This window comes from Amblyraja radiata, chromosome 1 (assembly GCF_010909765.2).
Source record: "Amblyraja radiata isolate CabotCenter1 chromosome 1, sAmbRad1.1.pri, whole genome shotgun sequence".
Taxonomy (NCBI): Eukaryota; Metazoa; Chordata; class Chondrichthyes; order Rajiformes; family Rajidae; genus Amblyraja; species Amblyraja radiata.
Window position 1 is genome coordinate 152,102,296 of NC_045956.1, and position 24,351 is coordinate 152,126,646.

Below are 24,351 nucleotides of genomic sequence, written 5' to 3' on the forward strand. Positions count from 1 at the left end.
TTATTTCAATCCTAATTACCTTATGTCTCCAAGTTAGTCCTTTAATTACATGGGCTCGTATCTTTCCGGTGAACACCAGCAGTTCCAAAGAGAGCTGCTAGCATTTCTTGTCATGATTGTCAGTAAGTATCAGGATTCCTTCTAGGGAGCTGGAATTTATTGACGTAGATATCTTCCTTTCAAATCTAAATCAGCAGTATTGACTGGGAATGAAGAGAGGAAATATAGATGTTCTAATGCAGCATTCAGGGCCACTAATGAAAGCAGCAAAAATAATACCGGTTAAGTTCAGATGGCTCAAGCATCAAATCATTATTGGTGATTAATCATGATTTTCCAAAATCATCATTCTAGTGCTATAGCAATCTTACCTTTGCTACCATTTACAGTGCCCTCCATAATGTTTGGGATAAAGACCCATCGTTTATTTATTTGCCTCTGTACTCCACAATTTGAGATTTGTAATAGAAAAAAATATCATGTGGTTAATGTGCACATTGTCAGATTTTATTAAAGGCAATTTTTATACATTTTTGTTTCACCATGTAGAAATTACAGCTGTTTTTATAGATAGTCCCCCCATTTCAGGGCACCATAATGTTTGGGCCACATGGCTTCACAGGTGTTTGTAATTGCTCAGGTGTGTTTAATTGCCTCATTAATGCAGGTATAAGAGAACACTCAGCACATAGTCTTTCCTCCAGTCTTTCCATCACCTTTGGAAACTTTGATTGCTGTTTCTCAACATGAGGACCAAAGTTGTGCCAATGAAAGTCAAAGAAGCCATTATGAAAATGAGAAACAATAATAAAACTGTTAGAGACATCAGCCAAACCTGAGGCTTACCAAAATCAACTGTTTGGAACATCATTAAGAAGAAAGAGTGCACTGGTGAGCTTACTAATCGCAAAGGGACTGGCAGGCCAAGGAAGCCCTCCACAGCTGATGACAGAAGAATTCTCTCCATAATAAAGAAAAATCCCCAAACACCTGTTCGACAGATCAGAAACACACTTCAGGAGTCAGGTGTGGATCTGTCATTGACCAATGTCTGCAGAAGACTTCATGAACTGAAATACAGAGGCTACACTGCAAGATGCAAACCACTGGTTAGCCGCAAAAATAGGATGGCCAGGTTACAGATTACCAAGAAGTACTTAAAAGAGCAACCACAGTTCTCGAAAAAGGTCTTGTGGATAGATGTGATGAAGATTAACTTATATCAGAATGATGGCAAGAGCAAAGTATGGAGGAGAGAAGGAACTGCCCAAGATCCAAAGCATACCACCTCATCTGTGAAACACGGTGGTGGGGGTGTTATGGCCTGGGCATGTATGGCTGCTGAAGGAACTGGCTCACTTATCTTCATTGATGATACAACTGCTGATGGTAGTAGCATAATGAATTCTGAAGTGTACAGACACATCCTATCTGGTCAAGTTCAAACAAATGCCTCAAAACTCATTGGCCGGCGGTTCATTCTACAGCAAGACAATGTTCCCAAACATACTGCAAAAGCAACAAAGGAGTTTTACAATGTTAAAAAATGTTCAATTCTTGAGTGGCCAAGTCAATCACCCAATCTGAACCTAATTGAGCATTTATTTTATATGCTGAAGAGAAAACGGAAGGGGACTAGCCCCCAATACAAGCACAAGCTAAAGATGGCTGAATTACAGGCCTGGCAGAGCATTACCAGAGAAGACACCCAGCAACTGGTGATGTCCATGAATTGCAGACTTCAAGCCGTCATTGCTTGCAAAGGATATGTAATAATATACTAAACATGACTACTTTCATTTACATTGACATTTCTGTGTCCCAAACCTTATGGTGCCCTGAAATGGAGGGGCTATGTATAAACACTTCTGTAATTTCTACATGTATAAAAATGGCCTTTATTAAAATCTGACAATGTGCACTTAACACATATGTGATTTTTTCTATTACAAATCTCAAATTGTGGAGTACCGAGGCAAATAAATAAATGATGGGTCTTTGTCCCAAACATTATGGAGAGCACTGTAGGTCTTCACAGTCCTGCCCAGAATAAAACACGTCTCCATTAATCCTATTACATGTTCCCCTTGTCAATGTTATCTCAGTGCCCTTTGTCCACAAAATGTATTCATGGCACTTTGCGCACTTAAACCCGCCTCAAACCTGTTCATTATGCTTACTGTTTTTATTATTCACTTCTTTCTTACTTTTAAGCTATGTGTTTGCCATCCTCCCCACTGTTTATTTTTCTTCACAGGCAATATTAGCATACAACTAGAATTTCATCAGGACTGTTTTGTAATTATTTGACCGGCTGCTTGCCAATAATGGGTAAGCGCAAGAAAACATTTAAGAGCATTTATTACTAATTGACATAGGCTTGATATCTTGGTAAATAAAGATGATGGCAGCGATTTAAAAATGGATAGAGCAGTTGCATTTAAGTAGCCAATCATGATCCACAGCTGGCTACTATGAAGTAGTAATTAGTAAACAGCAAGTAACAGAGAAAACCAAAAGGCCACAACACAAAATGTGAGTTCATAATGATGCCTATGCAATTGAAGAATCAATTATTAAAAATGCACACCTTTTTGGCAGAATTTGAACTGTCTAAAATTAAAGGGATTTTATATATTTGGACAACCATACATTGAAATGTACAACCATTATAGATGGCTTAAATGGGATATGCAGGATAGTTTCCTCTAAATTAACAATGTAATGCAAAAGATATGTCCTTGAAATTTAACAAAGTTTCCTGTCTAATACAAAATAAAGTGAATATCTTAATGGAGAATAAAGATGAATGACGTTTTGGGACGGGACCCTTCTTCAGACTGATTGTGGTGGGGGCTGGTGAAAAAGCAGGCAGAGAGGTGGGGGCAGGACTAACTCCACATACATTCCTTCCTCTGGCTTCACAATTCACACCTCTTCTATCCTTATCCTGCATTTTTTGTCTTTTCATCTCGGCCTTTGACTAACCATCTACCAATCAAAACCTCCCCTCACCTGTATCCACCTATCATTCGCCAGGGTTAGTCCTGCCCTTTTCCAGCCTCCCCCCCCCCCCATCACAATCAGTCTGAAGAAGGGTCCCAACTCGAACCGTCACCTATCCATGTTCTTCAGAAATGCTGTGTGATCCGCTGAGTAACTCCAGCACTTTGTCTTTTTTTTTGTATAAACCAGCACCTGCAGTTCCTTGTATTTCCTGAATATCTTTATGGTGTTATAGGGATTCAACTACAAGGAAACTCAAAGATAAGTATAAAAGAATATTTAAAGATGCTAAACATCGACCTTGCTTCTTTCTATTTATTGATAAATCATCATAACAGTATATGCAGTCACTCCAATTTCTGTTAGCCCAAGGACAGGAGTTATTTGCAGAACATGATCTAAATATAGCTTTGCTCATGTAATCTTGTGATGTCTTGCAGTCTGTAAATAAAATACTGCCAATCAACTTCAAACACTTACAACTTGGTAGATGCTCATATTTTATACTAGATTTTATATTATGTAAAACGTATTGAAACTACCTAAAACCTGCACCTGAACTGAACCCAAACTAAACCTGAACTGATCTTATTGGGTTCAATAAAGCTCCAACCTTTGACCTGCTCCACTGCAAGCGGTGGTTTGAGGGGGCAAAACATTTATAACCAACTAAATAAATGTGAACATTTAGCAGTGGCTGCACATTGTACTCCATTTCTAAAATTTGCATCCATTGGCAGTATTTTATCCCTCTGGAAAGAAAAATGGTGCAAGAGCAATAACATTATAGTAATGGGGATTTTAACCTTTCAGTATTAACTGGGAGTGCTTTAGTACTCCAATACGCAAGGAATTTTAAATAGCATTGGAACAGTTTCGAAAGGAAACAAGGTATTTGGGTGAAAAAATGGTGCTTAAAAAGCTCAATAGTATAACTGATCCAAATGAGTTCGTAAAAATTCCAATGCAAATGTTTTTTGTATTCTGTCTCATAACATCTAATGCTTCCTCCTCCTTAATACCAACCTGCTCCAGATTTTCTATGAAGCACAACTGCCAATGCAATGTGCATTTAGTGAAAAATACACAAGAGAACTTTTAGAAGAATGAGTAGACAGCACTGAACCAATGTTCATCTCCTGCTTAGAGGAAGTTAGTTTCCATCAGTTAGCACTGTTGTCAGGAACCCCAAATCTCAATGAAATATCAATTTAGTGCACACTTGCAGATCAGAAATTAGTGCATCTAATTTCCATTTTTAAAAAATTGCCCAGAACTCATCAGATCTCCAACAATTACCACCTTCAACCCAAAATTGAGCAATTTTCACAGATAGTTCTTCCCTCACCTGGGCTTTGAGGGGGGTAATTATAATTTATCTTTAAGCAGTTAACTATCCCGGATTTAAAGGATTCAATACTATGTTCACCAAATTACCATCAACCAAAACACTCTCAGGATTCACTTTGCTTAAGCCTGCCACATCAACTGGCATTACCTCCAGGGCTGTGGAGTCGGAGTTGGAGTCGTCGAGTCGGAGTTGGAGTTGGAGCAATTTTGGTGCTGCTGGAGTTGGAGTCGTCGAGTCGGAGTTGGAGTTGGAGCAATTTTGGTGCTGCTGGAGTTGGAGTCGGAGTCAGTAAAAAAGTCCCGACTCCGACACCGACCTCAACATAAATTTCAGACACTATGTAAAATGTTACCAAGTTTTAATTTCTATTGCACTTGAGAATATTTTTTTTGTCATGATTTAGCCATTTAGCTCATAGCTGTGGCCTTAGTTTAATAAATTTTGGACTAATGCTTTTATAATTTTTGTTTAATTCAATGGAATTTTAATTTTGTCATAGTCCAATATGTAATTTTTTTTCTTTTAGCATAATGAATTATGCTTTTATTTCAAGAAAAAAAAACAATTGAAAAAAAGTCACAATAGCATAGCTACAACCATTAGACTCAAACCTTTAAGGATATGGGTTTAAAAGGTAGCCTGATGATTTATGTAGTTCTTATGAAAATGTCATCTTGTGTAATGTCATCATAGCAGATTTATGGGCCTATCCCACTAGTCGAACCTTTAGGCGACTGCCAGGGACTAGTTTTAATGGAATTCACCTATGACACCTGGTGACAACCTGCGACAGTACCTACGACAACCTACCACAACCTACGACAGCAAAAATTGTCACCACTGTTGCCGAAAAATGTTCAACATGTTGAAAATTTTGCAGCAGTCACCTGTAGTCCCCCAAAACATCGCCTAAGTGTGACAGGCCCATAAGAATTATGATACCTAGGATTCAGAGTCAGAGTCAGAGTTGGATACACAAGAAATCAAGAAGTCGGAGTTGGATTTGAGTCGGGTGCTTTGGGTATCGACTCCACAGCCCTGATTACATCTCAACTAATGAAGGGATCAAATATTCATCTACCAGGTCAATGGATTTCTGAGGTCACTGTTCCTATCTAATGCCTACATTTTCAATGCACTAATTTAAAATCAATCTTTCCACCCCTATCCATACCCAAGATAGCAATTACCAATAGAGCTCTCTCAAATATTTCATATAACTCATCCGTCCTGGCAGCTGCTTTGGTTATTTTCCACTGAATGCATAGAACAGCGAGACCCATGAGTGAAGAACTCTTAAATTCATCAAACCACAGACTGTATTAATTAGCTCCAGCCCTTCCTTACACTGCAAGATCTCTACAGCTGTTGATTTGCTTCTTCTCAACACCCACCCAAACTCCACCACCACATTGTCTTTCCTTCATTCACACCCTCAGAAAAAGCTCCATCAATGCTCCATCATCCCTAATCGAAAACATAAAGCACAAAACTGTCTTTGACCATCCAGTGCTATATCTGGCTGAGTGTCAAGCTCAACTGACATTGTAATTGGCTTATCCAGTGGGGGGAGGGAATGGGAGTTGGTGCGGAAGAGTGGATAAAACTAACTCAAACCTCCATTGGCTTTTCACTTAAGGAACTCCTCTGCAGACGTCGCCCCTGCCCCTGTGAAAAAGAGGCAGTAATTCATGAGTTCTTCACTTCCATGACAGAAATTCTGGTCAGTAGCTTTGCTTTTTGCTCTCCTTCCCATTCTATTCCCAACTCTATTTTAGTTGCTTTTCTATCGTTAAGGGATAACCTTCTCTCAAACAAGATTTGGTATCTGAAGTAATCAATTGACAACAAACACATCAATTTCAACAAACAACATGGCACTATATCACTTCACTCACCGGCATGTGTAGACTTTCCGGATGCCTTTGTGCTTGATGCGATTATGTCGACACAGACTGTGTGAGGAGCTAAACGATTTCTCACATTGACGACATGGATGCTTCTTCATTTGCTGTTAACAAAAATTCACACCATTAGAACATCTGCAAGGACTATATTTGATAGTAAGGACTAAACAAATCTCTTGCTTAATGCACCCGCTCTCAATGGGCATTCAACGGAACAAGTATACGTTTACAATAATGGTAGCTGAAACAGCAAAAAACATTGTAGTAGTGTGAGTGAGGTGGGTGTCGAGAAGAAGCAAATTAACATCTGTAGAGGGATTACAGTAAAAGGAAGGGCAAAAACTAATTCATACAGAGTTCAGGGTCTGGTTATGAGTGTATACTCATTTGTATACATGGGCTTGCATTCACTGGAGTTTAGAAGGATGAGGGGGTATCTTACAGAAACATAAAATTATAAAAGGAATGGACAAGATAGATGCAGGAAAATTTTTCCCAATGTTGGGCGAGTCCAGAACCAGGGGCCACAGTCCTAGAATAAAGGGGAGGTCATTTAGGACTGAGGTGAGAAAAAACTTTTTCACCCAGAGAGTTGTGAATTTATGGAATTCCCTGCCACAAAGGGCAGTGGAGGCCAAATCACTGGATGGATTTAAGAGAGAGTTAGATAGAGCTCTAGGGACTAGTGGAGTCAAGGGATATGGGGAGAAGGCAGGCACGGGTTATTGACAGGGGACGATCAGCCATGATCACAATGAATAGCGGTGCTGGCTCGAAGGGCCGAATGGCCTCCTCCTGCACCTATTTTCTATGTTTCTATGTTAATTTCTGCTTATATTTACCACAAAATATGAAAACAGAGATTCACTTATCACTTTACTTTTTAAATAGAACTGAAATGAAAACTGCAAACTCCATAATAAACTCATACAGTTCTAGCCATAGGGAAACTCCAAACATATCTGTCTGTTATATTTCTATCCAATGGGATATCAGAGAATCCAACCAATTATATTTTTCCATGATCCTACATAGCAGCCTTCTAAAAATTACTTTCTAAAAATCTGTGAAGGAATATTACGTAAGTGTTATTATTTTCTAGACACATCCCCCGGCCAAGCCCCACTCAACATCTCTCTGGACATGACTCCACTCCACATGTCCCAGCCTGGATTCACTCAACACATCGCCGGACACGACTCCAACTCCACGCACCTCTAGGCCCAGTTCCACTCAACACGTCCTCAGGCCCAACCCACTCAACACTGCCCTGGGCCCAGCCCCACTCAACACATCACTGGGCCTAGCTCGACTCAACACATCCCCAGCCCCAGTCCAGTTCAATGAATGACTGGGCATGCCTGGTATTTGGATCAAGACTGCTAGATTCACAAAAGAATAGCAATGCACAAGCCTGGGAGCAGGTGACCTTGTTATAGGGGTAATTGTAACATAAAGGAATCAAAAAGCAAATCAGAAAATAATAGTGCTTAATATTTGTCCTTAAGGCAAACTCTCTCAAGATTTATGTTATGGGCCTGTCCCACTTACGCAACATTTTCGGTGACTGCCAGCACTCGTCATAGGTCGTAACACGTCGCCGAAAATTTTCAACATGTTGAAAATCCAGCGGCGACCAGAACAAGGTACGACTCTTTGGGCGACTACTCACGACCATACAGGCTTCACACCGCCAGAATGCCGTCTGTATGGTTGTGAGTAGTCTCCTCAGTCACCCAAAGAGTCGTAGCATCTTTCTGGTCGCCACTGAATTTTCAACGTTGAAAATTTTTGCTGACCTGCAACGACCTATGACTATAGGACTGTTGATTGTGATCTGCACTGACTGGCCGTAACAAGCTACTTATTGAGTCACATCACTACGAACAAAAATAAATAAAAACGGGATGGACCATCAACCTCACGTCAGAGCAGAACGAGGTGGTACAATGTTAAGAGCCCTCACCACAAACAGGGTGACCTGCCAACATTCAGAGAGTTGTCTTATAGATTTTTCAGCCAGACCATCCTACAGAAAGAGTATCTGAACTCCAGCTCTACCCTAGTTCTGTAACTATTAAAAACCTTGAAGGATCTTGTGCAAAGGATGATGCATACTGTTTACTTCCAAAATGATAAGGAACTCGTATTGAAATTTAGTGTAGCACAGAGGGAAATAGATATAGTGAATGTACATAGTCTTTTACCCAGGGTAGAGGAGTTGGGCCAAAGGCCTTGTTTCTGTGCTGCATGGTGCTGTGACTCTAACACATAACTACTGTAATTCTCCCTTCTCCTTTAACATTTTGCCATAGCAATTCAAGTACCCATCCAGATATTTTATGTGATGTATGTTACCTACATCCACCACTTTCTCAGATAGTGTATTCCAGTACAGGTTTAGTTCCAGTAATTCAGATTTAGTAAGTAACGTATTGAATTGAACCTTTAAAATATTGCATACCTTTATCATTTGCTTTCAACACCTTGCTATATACAAAAAAATCAGAGCAAGGAGAAATAAATGCTGTTCAACTGGTGAAAGCTAATAAAGAAGGAAAACTCATGTGATGGTACCTCAAGAAATGGCTACCCTAAATACGGTATAAATATTTTCATGATCCTTCCAGATCCAAATGCTTTAAATTAATATGGGCAGCACGGTAGCGCAGCTTTAGTTGCTGCCTATCGCACCAGAGCCCCGGGTCCTGGATTCGATCCCGACTACGGGTGCTGCCTGTACGGAGTTTATACATTCTCTCCGTGACCTGCGTTGGTTTTCTCCGAGATCTATTTCCTCCCACTTGTAAATGTAAATTGTCCCTAGTATGTGTAGATAGTGTTAATGTGTTGGGGAGTCAGTCTATGACTCTCTCCTAGGATACTTGGCCCTTACCTTATCATGTTCTTTCTTCATATGAGAAATGTAGTCCTCTCGTTCAGGAAACCATTCCTCACAGTCTTGACACATCCATCCAAGGTTATTTGCTTTTGACCGACTCCCAGTTTTCCTTACGACTGGTGCTTTCTTCCCAAGTCGGTCAGTGCCATTAACTGCATTCCCATCAGCTTTCTTCTGCCCAGCTGATGTACTTAATGGCTTTGTGACCAATGGCTGCTGAGGCCCCAGGTTTGGAGGACCTTCAATACTCTTCAATGTTCCATGCATGGACTACAAAATGAAAGAATTGAGGGATTAAATCATCACTATTATATTCAACTGATTACAGAGTCATAAAGTCATACAGCATAGATACAAGTCTTTAGCCCAATGTCCATATCGACTATTGAGTGACCATCTATATCATTCACATTTTCGAGGACTTGATTCTTAGCCTATCAAGCTGTGACGATTCAAGTACTCATCCAGATGTTTATTAAATTCTGTGAGGGAATGCACCTCCACCACCTTCTCAGGCAGTTCGTCTTAGACTTCAATCATCTCGGGATGAAAGAATTCTCCCTCTGCTCCAAAACCTTAGTTTCCTCATCTTAAACCTCTGTCCTCTACACTTGGATACCTCTGCCATAGGGAAATCGTTACGACAATATTTTTAAGAAAAACTGATTTGTAACAATAATTACATTCAAACATTGGTCCGATTTTTTAAATAATCTGTTTGGGTTAATAGGAATTTGTTAACACCAGAAATTTTAATTCAAAGACAAAAGCCAGTAAATGGAGTTGATATTTATTAAGGCAGTAAGTGTCAGCCTTAGTTTTGTGGTTGGTAGCATTCTCAACTGAGGAACAAGCTGGGGTACAAATTGCTCTTTATTGGCTGAATGCAAAGTTCGGGCCAACACAACAGTGTAGATCTAAGATAGACACAAAATGCTAGAGTGACTCAACGAGACAGACACATCTCTGGAGAGGTAGGAATGGGTTAAAACTCTTCTTCAGACGTAAGGAAGTTCTGTTTTATCACCGATGTCACTTCCCAGTTGAGGCTTTGTTTCCCCAATACGTGCACATATCCTGTGTTGCTTTTTGACTTTGGGACATCTTGCAGCAACGACAACAAATACAAATTCACAACAACTACTTGCAACTTATTTCATTTGGAACCACTTAATTTTAACCAGGAACATGTTAAGTGAGTTAAAGAAGTTAAGAAACATCTGAACTATTACAGGGAACATTCATTTGGTATCCATAGTTCTCAATAGTTCCAAAGATTTGTAACTTCAAAGTGCATTGCAAGGCTCTGGGTCATTTGTTCTTAAATAGTTCCCAGGGTGTGGAATTTGCTGGAATACCAGTCTCTACCGTTTATCACAATGAATGGCGGTGCAGGCTCGAAGGGCTGAATGGCTATCTCCTGCACCTATTTTCTATTTTTCTATTTATATTATTTCCAATTGTTCCTGACTGAAGAGACATTGGTGGGATTGGAGTCAATATAGATCAGGGCATGCAAGAATGACATTGCTAAATGCTGGTGGTGAACCAGATGAATTTCTATTTAGAGCCCAGTGGTGACATAGTCATTGCCACTGAGATTAAGATTTTCTTTTAACTCCAGATTTATGATTTGAATCTAGCTGCCTCGGTCTGAAGAAGGGTCTCCATCCAAAGCGTTACCCATTCCTTCTCTCCAGAGATGCCTGTCCCGCTGAGTTACTCCGGCTTTTTGTGTCTATCTTCGGCAGAATACAAATATTGAACCAATGGCTCAGGACTAGCTGTCAGTCCAGTAAATCAAGCGTCATTGCAAACCTTTCACAAGATGAATTAATCCAATTAATTTATCCATTTTCAAAAGGTTGCGATACAAAGTATTTAGCTTGTACCTTAATGTGTTCCACCATGAGCTGTTTCTGCGCATATAGCAATGCACAATCTGGACAGTTGAAGACAGAAACTTTCTGCTTAGCAACATGCTGATCAAAATGGCTGCATAACAAGGTTTGCTGTGTAAACACAGTGTCACACATGGAACATTTGTAGATTATTCTAAAACAAGAGAAAAAACATTTTTTTTTAATGTATTTATGACTTAGGATAATTAGGATAACTACCTATTTTTGTGGAAAGAATGATTAAATATTTGAAATAAACAGACCAATTTTAAATTTTGTTTTAATATAGTTTGGTCTGTTTGAGTAACTTCCTGTGCTCCATGCTGGCATAGCAGTACCAAAGGTAAAGTCAAAGACTTTGGTAAAATGAAATGAGATGATGAGAAGAAAAATTTTGAAAGCAAACTTCATTTTCCATAAAAGGACACAATGAGCAGGAATAACTCAGCAGATCAAGCAGCATCTCTGGAGAACGTGGATAGGTGAATTTTCGGGTCAGGACCCTTCTTCAGACTAATTGTGTGGGATGGGGGTATGGAAAGAAAGCTGGAAGGGGGAGGCAAAACAAAGTGTGGCAAGTAATAGGTGAACACAGGTGGGGGAGGGATGGAGGGGGGGGGAAGAGATAGGCAGTTGGCTGGAACAAATGTCAGAGATAAAGGCAGAAGGTATGAGACAGGATTGTGGCTGCAAATTTTGAAACCAGAGAAAGGAATGTAGGAGGGGGGGGGGGGGGGGAAAGAAATATGTTGGTGTCTTTGTAAGGCACAAGGAAGGGGAGGGGGGGAGTAGATGGGATGTGGGGAGAAAGGGGTGGCGAAGGCGGAGCTGTTATAGGTTCCCTAAAATTGGAGAAGTCAACGTTCATTTGTTTGAACATTGAATTCTCCTATTTTAGGTAACCACAATCAGTCCCAAAGGGTCCTGAACAAACAAGTCATTTATCCATGTTCTTCAGAGATGCTGCCTGACCCACTGGGCTACTCCAGCACTGTGTTTCTTTTGTATAAACCAGCATCTGCAGTGCCTTGTTTCTACGTTCTTCATTTTCCATACTTATTTTCATCTTTCAACATGCAATTCAGCATGGGGTTCAGCCGAATGCATTTCCTTGTTTATCAAATTATGCTTAAACACATTTTAATGAGAAAACTTAACACGCTAGGAACAATGCAAATGTTTCTGAAGTGATAAGTCTCGGGTCTCCGAGTGTCAGAATTACAAGCTAAAGAACTGCTTGAAATTACCACCAAGTACAAGTCATCCTCGTCTTGCCAACCCCTGCCTTACTGTATGAACACTAATAAATACACATATACACATAAGCTCCCATAATGTACAAAGGTCTGACATACATATGTGCATTTGTTCCTATGAATAGCAAAACTTGTTTTCTATTTTTCCCCATTTTAGTAATTATTCTTTCTTACCAGTATTATATGATTTTCATGCCATTCATTACAATATTGTGGCGCTATGGTTACCATATCAAGTACCATATAGAGGGCATTGGTTTATGGTGAGAGGGGAAAGATTTGTAAAACCATTTCACACTTAAATTTATTTTGGCTTACTGGCACATGGTATCAGGGATCAGAATCTGTTGCCAAGTTAGAAGACAATAGTGTATGCTGGTCAAGGGTATCTTATAATACAATTCAGCAAGAATCCACTGAATGTAAAATAGAATACTTTATTAAAAAGAACAGGCTACTGATTATAGCATAATTTAACAAACCCAAGTTCCATATTTCCATTTCTGTGGAAATTAACAAAACTGTTTTCCATTAAAACCAACTTGTTAAGCACTCTCATCTTTAAGATAATTTCATATTTTAGTAGTATAATATTGCAAAAGAAATTATTTGAGGGGAAAAACAAAACACAGGTCTCAAGTTGTGTAACCTTGATTCTGCAGCTGTTGATCCTCTAGTAGGAAACAATATGCAATATCATGCTCCACTGAGCCCCAATGAAACAAAGCCTGAAAATTCATGTTAACACTTTCACACAAGCAAGCACATCAAACAAAATTATGAATGAGCAACTGCTTCAAAATGTCAGAGGTACAATGGCTCTAATTATTTTCTTCTGGGCACCTGGTTATTTTATATCTCTGTGTGTCACTGCATAAATGGTTCCAGGAATTCTCTTCTGAACAGATGCTAAGTTGGTCAACGCTGGATTAACATTTTAGTACTGCACGGATTTACTGAAGATCAGTGTAGGACAAAACTCAATAATGCCATTTTATCTGCAAAGATACTTTACACCTAAAAGTACACTATTAACATATTTCAGAAGTATGGTTTCTGCTGCTCAAAAAACACATTTGTGGCATACAGACACTAGCCAAAGTCCAATTGGATACACTTGCAGCAGATGTTGATTTTGTTTGAAAGCAGCTTAGAATTTTCTGCCAACGTCAGGCCATTACTGATCCAGGCAAAAGCATGAATGCTCAGATTGCTTTTGCAAAACCCTGCTCTCTGGCAGGTCCTTGGGCATTTAGGTGCTGAGCTCAAGGAAGTGCCAGGACTAGAGGGTGTGAGCTATAGGGAGAGGCTGAGTAGGCTATTCCATGCAGGAGCACAGGAGGATGAGGGGGCATCTTATAAAGGTGTACAAAATCATGAGAGGAATAGATCGGGTCTCTTGGCCAGAGTAGGGGAATCGAGGACCAGAGGACATAGGTTCAAGGTGAAGGGGAAAAGATTTAATAGGAATCTGAACGGCAACTTTTTCACACAAAGGATGGTGGATGTATGGAACAAGCTGCCAGAGGAGGTAGTTGAGGCTGGGACTATCCCATTGTTTATGAAACAGTCAGACAGGTACATGGATTGGACAGGTTTGGAGGGATATGGACCAAGTGCAGGCAAGTGGGACTAGTGTAGCTCAGACATGTTGGCCTATGTGGGCAATTTGGGCCAAAGGGCCTGTTTCCACACTGCTTCACTCATTGACTAAGTGATTGGGCTGAATGGGAAGGGATACACAACAAGCTGGGAACACAAAACAGCTGAAGAAAATTTTTGACTGCAGGCTAGGCCACATCTCTGGTTTAGGCAGTGGTTAATCTTCACAAAATAATAATTGTTTCTGAATATCAATCATCAAAAAACATGAAAAAATTCAAATAATGAAAATATTACCAATAGAAAACTGAAATATTTCCAAACAAAAAGACAACATAAAAGATTTAACAGAATTGAAAACAAAAAATGTCTATCACCCAATATCTTGCTCTCTCCAAGCCTAACCTGGAGGTATTTTGGATGGATACCCCAGTCTACATGCTGGAAACTGTTGCAAGTTCGCCCTCTGTACTTAGTTAAGCATAGCAATGAGGTACCATTAAACCATTGGTCCGTGAGATATCCAATGTCAGTGCTCAGTTGGGAAAATGAGATAAAGAGTGCCAATCAGTGCAGACTTTCACATTTCCACATACCTACATGACTATCCTAAACACTGTGGCATTCATAAGGGAAATGCTGGTGATTGTACAAGCTACTGTATTTTCCCTATCAAATCCCAGTAATATAAAATAGGTAATAACAAATTATTTTTATAGCACTACCAGTTATTATTTCCACAGTAGATTTGTTATTGCTTTATCACATTAATATATAAAATCAAAATCCACTTCATTTGATTTATTTTCACATTTCCAGGCTAATGTTCCAGGTGCAATGTTATAAAAAGCAGTGTGCTACACATATTAAAAAATATATATACATTTTAATTTATCAATGTGACTTAAAGATTAAAGGCAAAGTGGATGATGAGAGTTTACTGAGGAAGAGAGGGTACAAATCATTGCATGTATACTATCTTACTCTTATCTCACTGAGGGAATGTGGCATACAAGACACAACAAACAATCTAGCTTGCAGAGAAAAAAGCATATTATCTACTGGGAGGAAAATATTGAATTTCAAGAAAATTTTATATTATGGAGTTCAACAAGATGAGGAATATTATGCCCCTGTCCCACTTAGGAAACCTCTGGAGACTTTGCGCCCCACCCAAGGTTTCCGTGCGGTTCCCAGAGGATCCCGGAGGTTTTTGTCAGTCTCCCTACCTGCTTCCACTACCTGCAGCCTCCGGCAACCACCTGCAACCTCCAGGAACCGCACGGTAACCTTGGATGGGGCGCAAAGTCTCCAGAGGTTTCCGGTCAGGTTTCCTAAGTGGGACAGGGGCATTAGAGACTGCAAAGTTTGCAATCTGGTGCAACAAGCAATCTGCTGAGGGAACTTAGTGGGTTTAGCTAGTTTGGTTTATTGTCACGTGTACCGAGGTACAGTGAAAAGCTTTTGTTGCGTGCTATCCAGTCAACAGAAAGACAATACATGATTACAATCAAGCCATTTACAGTATATAGATACACGATAAGGGAATAACATTTAGTGCAAGGTAAAGCCAGCAATAGTCAGTGTCACCAAAGAGGTAGATAGTAGTTCAGCACTGCTCTCTGGTTGTAGTAGGATGATTCAGTTGCCTGATAACAGTCTGGACGAAACTGTCCCTGAATCTAGTGGAGTGCGTTTCCACACTTCTATATCTTTTGCCTGATGGGAGAGGGGAGCAGTATCTGTGGGAAGGGAGGGAATTATCCCCATGTTGGTTTTTCACCCAAAACATCGACACTTCCTTCCCACCACGGATGCTGCTCAACCTTAGCAGCACCCAGCCCAGTGTTGTATGAAGAACTGTAGAATAATACTCCCTCCGGAAACAATGTCACCTCCTTTAGAGTATCAAAATAAGGTTGTCTGCTACATCTCAGTGGCTGTTGCAAGTAACATTTTTCATTTTTCCCTGAACCCATTCACTTTCCTATCTCCTCCAGCATCACACGAGGTCAGTGCAGTTAGCAACAAGAAATACACTGCCAGGTTTTGTCTTCCAAAGTGCAATTGTTAACTTTTTATATTCAGGTTGACTTTCATCTTGGAGGTCTTTTCCAGGAGAAACTCGGTTGAAGTTGCCCAAACTCTACTGACTTGGACCTTCATATCTAACAATAATATGCTAGGTAATAGAACTGCGTTATCACACTAATACAAAAATCTTACAATGCTTACAATACGCTTACAATACTTACTTGGCTTCTCCTATTTTGATGCCTGGGTGCTGTGTGTAGGCATGTGAATGAGTACTCGGTGCCGACTTGAAAGCCATAGGGCAGATTGGGCACTTATAGAAGATTTCACAGTGGGCAACCTGGATGTGAGACTTGAGTGCAGTTAGGTCAGCATAGACAACACCACAGTGTATACAGCTGCAGGGAGAAAAATCAGTGCCAGTCACAATTAAGATACAAAGATTATTCTTGCAACAAGATGAAAATGAATATCTTAAGTATAACTTGTGCGGTATCACATATATAGAAACATAAAAATAGGTGCGGGAGTAGGCCATTCGGCCCTTCGAGCCTGCACCGCCATTCAATATGATCATGGCTGATCATCCAACTCAGTATCCTGTACCTGCCTTCTCTCCATACCCCCTGATCCCTCTAGCCACAAGGGCCACATCTAACTCCCTCTTAAATATAGCCAATGGACTGACCTCAACTACCTTCTGTGGCAAGCCTAAATTGATTTATCTTTGTTTTGTGCATCACCTCTTTTGGTAAACCACTATTTCAAATCTATCCCACCCCCACCGCCATTTTGTGCCCAGTTAAAAATGATGAAATATTTACTACAATATCATTACTCTGCTTTTCCAAATGTGAATGGGCTTTGTGTGTAATTTTGCAGGTTAAAAGCTTTGCTGCCTAACTTTTAAGCAACCAAATAAGAGTGGTGAACGGTGAGCAACCAGTGAGTGACGATAAACTGTGAGGTTGGGGTGAGGCCGGGGCAAGATGAATTTCACACCCCCTACCCTCAGATTACATCAACAATTTATAAATGCGGTAATAAGTAATTAGGAAGTCTGGCTCCGTCCTGGGAGTGGAGTTGGATCTTTTTGAGGTGGGCTCGGAAAGGAGGATGCTCCGCAAACTGCGGAGCATCTTCGACAATACATCTCACCCCCTCCATGACACACTGGTCAACCTAAGGAGCACCTTCAGCAACAGACTGGTCCCAGCAAGGTGCAGCACAGAACGCCACAGGGGATCATTTTTCCCTGTGGCTATCAAACTGTGTATCTCTTCCCACTTATGCCGTGGGGTAGACTGACACTTCCTCCCCCCCTCCCCCCCTCCCCCTCCCCCATCGCTGCACATACCTCATCCTGAACTTTTACACTGATCATTTAATTTCATGTTTGGGCAATGTTTCATATGCTGTGCAAAAACTGGTCACTTAAATGTCATTATTATTATTATAATTAACTTGATACTTTTAATGCCTTGTAACTATCTTTTGACTGGTGGCAGACCAATCCCTCTCTGGGATAATTAAAGTGGTATCGTATTGTAACGTATCCATTCCGATTAACACAAACAGGCAACTAACCGGTATCCCACTTTGCGAGTGTAGTGCAGGCAGTTCCTGGTGACGTGAGTCTGAAAGTGCGAGGATCTGCATATCGCTCCACATTCTGGGCATGTGTATGGAGATTTGTGCTGATGTATTCGTAGGTGCGATGAAAAGCTGCACTTGTTGGGAAGTAACATCTGGCAGATCTGACAAGTCTGTATTTTAACACACAAAAATGTGCCATTAATAACATGACCTACATGCTACATGACTTAACATCGTTGGAAACGACAATTCTAACATCTAGCATTGCATAGTGAGGCTGATATGGTAAAAACACATTTGCAAAAGCTTCATTGATACAATTTGAGAAGAATACAAACCCTGAGTCAATGCATGTTATTGGGAGGATGACCAAATAGGTTTGGTCATCCTCTTTGAATCTTTGAATCACTTCCCTCTGGAAGGCGACTCTGGACTGTCAAAGCTACCACAGCGAGACATAAAAACAGTTTTTATCCACGAGTAGTTGCTCTACTCAACAGCCAAAACTCTGTAGCCTCCCTTTGATCTTCTATTTTGTTGGTTCACATGCTTGATCAATGGTGTTTTATCATTAATGTTTTATTATTATTAATGTTTAATGTTTTCTGAGTCATTCTTTACTGTCACTGTATGTCATGTTGTTACTTGTGGGCGGAGCACCAAGGCAAATTCCATGTATGTGAATACTTGGCAAATAAACTTACTTACTTACTTAACTTAAGTTCGGATTAGTCAAAGGAATTGTTTGGTAGTGAGAATTATTGCTATCATTAACCAACATAAGAGGAAATGTGTACTTGTAAAGAATAAAAAGGCACAGGCAGGGAATAACTTTTTCAATTGCTATTTTAGAGATTTAGCAAATTGGCTGGTGAAATGGCCAATTCGTGAGCTGTAAAAGCAAAGCAATTCCTTGTTGTGATCTTATTTATTTCTTTAAATCCAGCCTCATTATTTTTTTTCCTGGAACTACAATGCAAACAATAAAATATAATTCTGCTCTTTTTAGAGAAAAACTGCTGCTAAATCAGGATTAGGAATGGGGCTGAATAGAATGGTCTGATGCTGAATTATACCATTTTTATTGTGTTGGTTGAATTCAGTTTCTTAATGGGAATATAAATCATGTAGATGCCTTTTTCCTGTTAATTCTGATTTCTTATTTATAAATATCAGAACATGTTGATCTTTGACCGACAGTTTGGTAGAGAATTGCTCACTAGCTGCAGAGTGCAGCCAGATCAGCTGTGACTTCTGATCATGCACACCAAATGTTAAAGTCAGAGATGGGAATGCTAAAGTCAGAGTAAGGTACCAATGCTTCTGAACTCTTGGTGAGAGGGATAGTTAACGACTTCAAGTTAACAGATAGTTAACAGATCATCTCTGATCTGTTAGATAGCATATTGACTATTTGCATCACAGCCTGGTTTGATCATTCAAACGCTCAAGAACAAAAGAGGCTGCAGAAAATGATGGACATTGTTCAGTTCATCCTAAATATGGGCCTCTCCACCATCGAAGGGATCTACAGGAAGCAACTGAAGAAGGGTTTCGGCCCGAAACGTTGCCTATTTCCTTCGCTCCATAGATGCTGCTGCACCCGCTGAGTTTCTCCAGCATTTTTGTGTACCTACAGGAAGCAACATCTCAAGAAGGCAGCTAATATAATTAAAGCCCACACCAGCCTGACAACGCTTTCATCTCAATTAACACAAAAAGAAGGTACAGAAGTCTGAAGCTGCCACCTCCAGATTCAAGAAAAGCTTTTCCCATTAATCACCAGGTTCTTGAATCATTCGGCACAACCCTAACCCCTCCCGCCTGTATCCACCTATTAATTACCATGACAGACACAAAAAGCTGGAGTAATTCATCAGGTCAGGCGGCATGTCTGGAGAAAAGGAATAGGTGACATTTTGGATCAAGACTCTTTTTCATTCAGAAAGTCTGGGGAAAGGGGAACAAGAGATAAAGATGGTACTTGGGACAAATGAATGAAAGATATGCAAAAAGAAAAAATAATCAAGGAAATGTGGGGCACACAATAGGCCATTGTTGGGTGTGGCAACAGGTGACAACCAGGGCAACCAGGGTTAACAGAGGACAACGACTCAACGACAAAATAAAAAACTAGCACGATGATTAGAGTGGGGTAGGCACGGAGATGGAGGAGATGCAAGGGTCACTTGAAGTTAGAGAAATCAACATTCATACCGCTGGGTTGTAATCTGCCCAAGCACAATATGAGATGCTGTTCCTCCAATTTACATTTGGCCTCACTCTGACAATGGAGGTGGCCCAGGAAGGAATGGGAATGGGAATCAGAAGGGGAGTCATAGTGTGTAAGAAGGAACTGCAGATGCTGGTTTAAACCGAAGATAGACACAAAAGCGGTAGTAACTCATCGGGACAGGCAGCATATCTGGAGAAGGAATGGGTGACTTTTCGGGTCCAGACCCTTCTACGGTTATAGTGTTTGGCAACCGGGAGATCACTTAGGCTGAGGCGGACTGAACAAAGGTGTTCAGCGAAACAATCGCTGAGTCTGCGCTTGGTTTTTGCCGATATGTAGTCCACACCTGGAACAACGGATACAGTTGGTGAGGTTGGAGGAGGTGCAAGTGAACCTCTGTCTCACCGGAAAGGATTTTTGGGGTCTATGGACAGTTGAGGGAGGAAGTATAAGGACAGGTATTGCATCTCCTGCGGTTGCAGGGAAAGGTACTCAAGGTTACCATGCTTTTATCTACCACTTTCCATGTTTTTCAGAGATGCTGCCCAACCCACTGAGTTACTCCAGCACTTCGTGTCCTTTTTTCTTCTTCTTCTTCTTCATCTTCTTCTTCTACCTGTAAGTACGTCTCTGTTTCCATTTTCCTTTAAGAATTCTTCACCATTAGTGCTCGTATATTTGGTTTGAACCAAAGTTTCCCCCTTTGGCATGGGGATTAATAATAATATTTAAGCTGTTATTGATTTGAACAGTACCAATTAAGTAAAAGATGGAAATAAAATGTTATAAATTAGTTATTTCTCGTTTCCTTTTCCCAAGCTGGTCATCCCTTTAAACATGTGACAGTCAGTTAAAAGTTACACGTTAAAAGTGCACAAACCGCAAAACACAGACAAAAACATACTGAAGACCATCATTTAAGAAAATAGGTGAAATAAGGGTGTTTCCTGTATTTAGTTCACTCCACTATCAAGAGTTGAACAAATTATTGCATCCTGCTGCAGGATAATCTTATTTTATCCCTGTTTTTGGCAATCCAGAGGTGGCTAATTACATATATTATTGGTGGAAGAAAACACAGTTGTTGACCTCTGACTGAACTTCAAATTTGCAAATATTCTTTAATCTTTCTACACACTTATTGGCAAAATAAAAAAAAAAAATGAGTGTTTAAATTTATTGGCTACTGAATGGGGGTAGGAGTGCCACACTCAAATGACATGAAGTACATTTACTTGTATCTCCAGTGTATGTAATTTCCCATTGTACAGCAAACTACAGGAACATTTAACTGACAAATTATTAGCAGTGGTTTCTAGGATACAATATTCTTAAACTTAAAGCCAAGTGACGTGCCCTAATTCTAGGTTTAGACTCCTTAAATCCTCCCCTTACACCTCTTGCAGTGTAAAAAATGATTTCTAACATTTAACTGAAACTCTGACGTTTCAACTGAAACAAAATAATTCTGCTTAAGTCATTCACACAATATTTGGCTCAATTTCAACACCGACAGGACTCAAATAAAATATTGTCAATATACTATTTCCCCCTTAGGTCACTAACATCAAGGATGCCTCGGGATCCATTTGAAGCAATGTCATTTTTGGTTCTGTTACCCAATTATTAGTCATTAGCAAATTTAATTTGGCAACAGATGAGTATAACAGAAAACAAAACAGCCATTTTGGAAATCAGTTTTCATAATGCACACTAGCTGGTGGATACAATAAAGCAAAATGGCTGTTGAGATGCAATTTACTAATAAGAGTTGCAGTAGCTAAACTTAAATAACAATTAAAAAAATAAACATGTACAGATTACATGAAACACTAATTCTCTCAATGTTAACTGGATTTGTTTAATCAAAATATAACTGCTTGACTGGAAAGGACACAACCACTGAATGCGGATAGCCAGCAGCTGAAAAAACCATTCAGTGTATTTCTCGGGCTCTGGATTGTGACTTCAACAGATAGAATTTAATCAATTCTGCCATGCTGGATACCATTATAAATGACTTCCATTCTAGACTAGTGCAATTAAAGTGAGATAGATTATTCATAAGGGAATTTTGCCAACCAAAACAAATCCTTATAGCAATGCGAAACTCAAGATTTGCAAAGCAGGTGGTCACCTACATTCTGTTTCATGTTACCGTAGATTCTAATTGGACAGAGGCTTCATGCCAGATCTTTGAAACTGTTATTCGATTAGTCCCATTCCACTACTACTTTCCAGCAGCCCTGTCTTGTGTCAGTTCTTCAAATATTTATTGGTAAAAGATCATTCCCTATTCATCATATTATTGTATTTGCCTCAACGATTTCCTCCGGCAGTTTGTTCCATGTACCCACCACCTTCTGCGTGAAAATGTTGCCCCTCAGATACCTTGTAAATCTTTCTCCTTTAACCTATGCCCTCTTGTTCTCAATTCCCCTATCTGGACAAAGACACTGTGCATTGTTTCGGCCCGAAACGTTGCCTATTTCCTTCGCTCCATAGATGCTGCCGCACCCGCTGAGTTTCTCCAGTATTTTTGTCTACCTTCGATTTTCCAGTACAATTCAATTTATTTATTGTCATTTGGACCCCTTGAGGTCCAAACGAAATGTCGTTTCTGCAGCCATACATTACAAAACAAAAAGACCCGAGACACAACACAGTTTACACAAACATCCATCACATCGCTGTGATGGAAGGCAAAAAAAACGTATCTCTCCACTGCACTCTCCCCCCCGATGTCAGAGTCAGAGTCAAAGTCAAAGCCCCCGGCTGGCGATGGCGATTGTCCCGCGGCCATTAAAGCCACGCCGGGGGATGCAAGGTCGCGCACCGGGTCTTGGTGTTGGAGCCCCTGGCGTGCGCTCGCAGAGTCCCGCGGCCATTCCAAGCCACGCGAGGCGATGGTGAGTACCCGCTCCAGGTGCTTTCCAACCCCGCAACTCGGGTGGGAGAAGTCGCCGTTGCGGAAGCCCCGAAAAGCGGTCTCCCAGCAGGGACCCGCGGGCTCCCGGTGCCGCCGTCCGCCAGACCCGCAGTTGCAGCCTCCGAATCTCCGGGGGTCAGGCAGCAGCAGCGCTCCACCACCGCTCCACCCGCTCCGGACTCGGCCAGCCCCGTGACGGTGAGTAGTCGGCAGCTCCGCAGCTGGAACCCCAGGTCGTTCCTGTTGGAGGCCGCTCCACGTTGCAGCCCCAACGACAACGGAGACCCGACAAAGAAAAGGTCGGGTCTCCCGTGCAGGGGAAAGATTTTAAAGTTACCCCCACCCCCCCACACACATACCCCAACAAAATAAATAACAAAAACTACATAAAAACGAGACAAAAAATAATAAAAAACAGACGGACTGCAGAGGCCGCTGCTGACGAGAGTCGCGCCGCCCACCGAATGGCAGTATCTGCAGTTCCTTCTTGAACACTGTGCATTCATACTATTATTTTCTCCTAATCATTTTATATAACTCTATATGATGACCCTTAGCCTCCTCTGCTCCAAGGAATCAAGGTCAGGCCTGCCAAATCTCTCCCAAGGGCTCAGGCCCCTGAATCCTGGCAATAGAAACATAGAAAATCGGTGCAGAAGTAGGCCATTCGGCCCTTCGAGCCTGCACCGCCATTCAATATGATCATGGCTGATCATCCAACTCAGTATCCTGTACCTGCCTTCTCTCCATACCCCCTGATCCCTTTTGCCACAAGGGCCACATCTAACTCCCTCTTAAATATAGCCAATGAACTGGCCTCAACTACTGTCTGTGGCAGAGAATTCCAGAGATTCACCACTCTCTGTGTGAAAAATGTTTTCCTCATCTCGGTCCTAAAAGATTTCTCCCTTATCCTTAAACTGTGACCCCTTGTTCTGGACTTCCCCAACATCGGGAACAATCTTCCTGCATCTAGCCTGTCCAACCCCTTAAGAATTTTATAAGTTTCTATAAGATCCTCCCTCAATCTTCTAAACTCTAGTGAGTACAAGCCGAGTCTATCCAGTCTTTCTTCATATGAAAGTCCTGACATCCCAGGAATCAGTCTGGTGAACCTTCTCTGTACTCCCTCTATGGCAAGAATGTATTTCCTCAGATTAGGAGACCAAAATTGTACGCAATACTCCAGGTGTGGTCTCAACAAGACCCTGTACAACTGCAGCAAAACCTCCCTGCTCCTATACTCAAATCCTTTTGCTATGAATGCTAACATACCATTCGCTTTCTTCACTGCCTGCTGCACCTGCATGCCTACTTTCAATGACTGGTGTACCATGACACCCAGGTCTCGTTGCATCTCCCCCTTTCCTAATCGGCCCCAATATTCTCGTAAATCCTCTCTGCACTCTTTCCAGCTTGATGACATATTTTCCATAGAAGTGTGACTAAAATTTAACACAATATTCCATGTGGCCTAATCCACATCTTGTACAACTGTAACATAATGTCCCAAGTTCTATAATCTATTCCCAGACTGATGAAGTCCAACGTGATAAAAGCCTTCTTCACCACCCCATCTATGTGTGGCACCACTTCCAGAGAACTCTGTACTTGTACTCGTATATCTGTTC

At 40.8% G+C, this 24,351-nt stretch overlaps 1 protein-coding gene across 9 annotated transcripts in view; it reads right to left on the reverse strand.

Annotated features, from left to right (window-relative positions):
* Positions 1-24,351, reverse strand: part of znf532 (zinc finger protein 532) — a 123,359-nt gene that overhangs the window by 22,125 nt on the left and 76,883 nt on the right. For 6 of the 9 annotated variants that reach the window (XM_033032842.1, XM_033032850.1, XM_033032814.1 and 3 more), the window contains 5 exons: positions 17,547-17,725; positions 16,181-16,357; positions 11,059-11,221; positions 9,161-9,436; positions 6,256-6,368 (listed from right to left, as the gene is read on the reverse strand). In XM_033032842.1, coding sequence (XP_032888733.1) covers positions 6,256-6,368; positions 9,161-9,436; positions 11,059-11,221; positions 16,181-16,357; positions 17,547-17,725 — 908 coding nt within the window. Of the gene's footprint in view, positions 1-3,177; positions 3,250-5,285; positions 5,825-5,974; positions 6,026-6,255; positions 6,369-9,160; positions 9,437-11,058; positions 11,222-16,180; positions 16,358-17,546; positions 17,726-24,351 lie in introns of those variants that run through there. The other 3 variants (XM_033032870.1, XM_033032859.1, XM_033032878.1) reach the window with 3 other exon arrangements.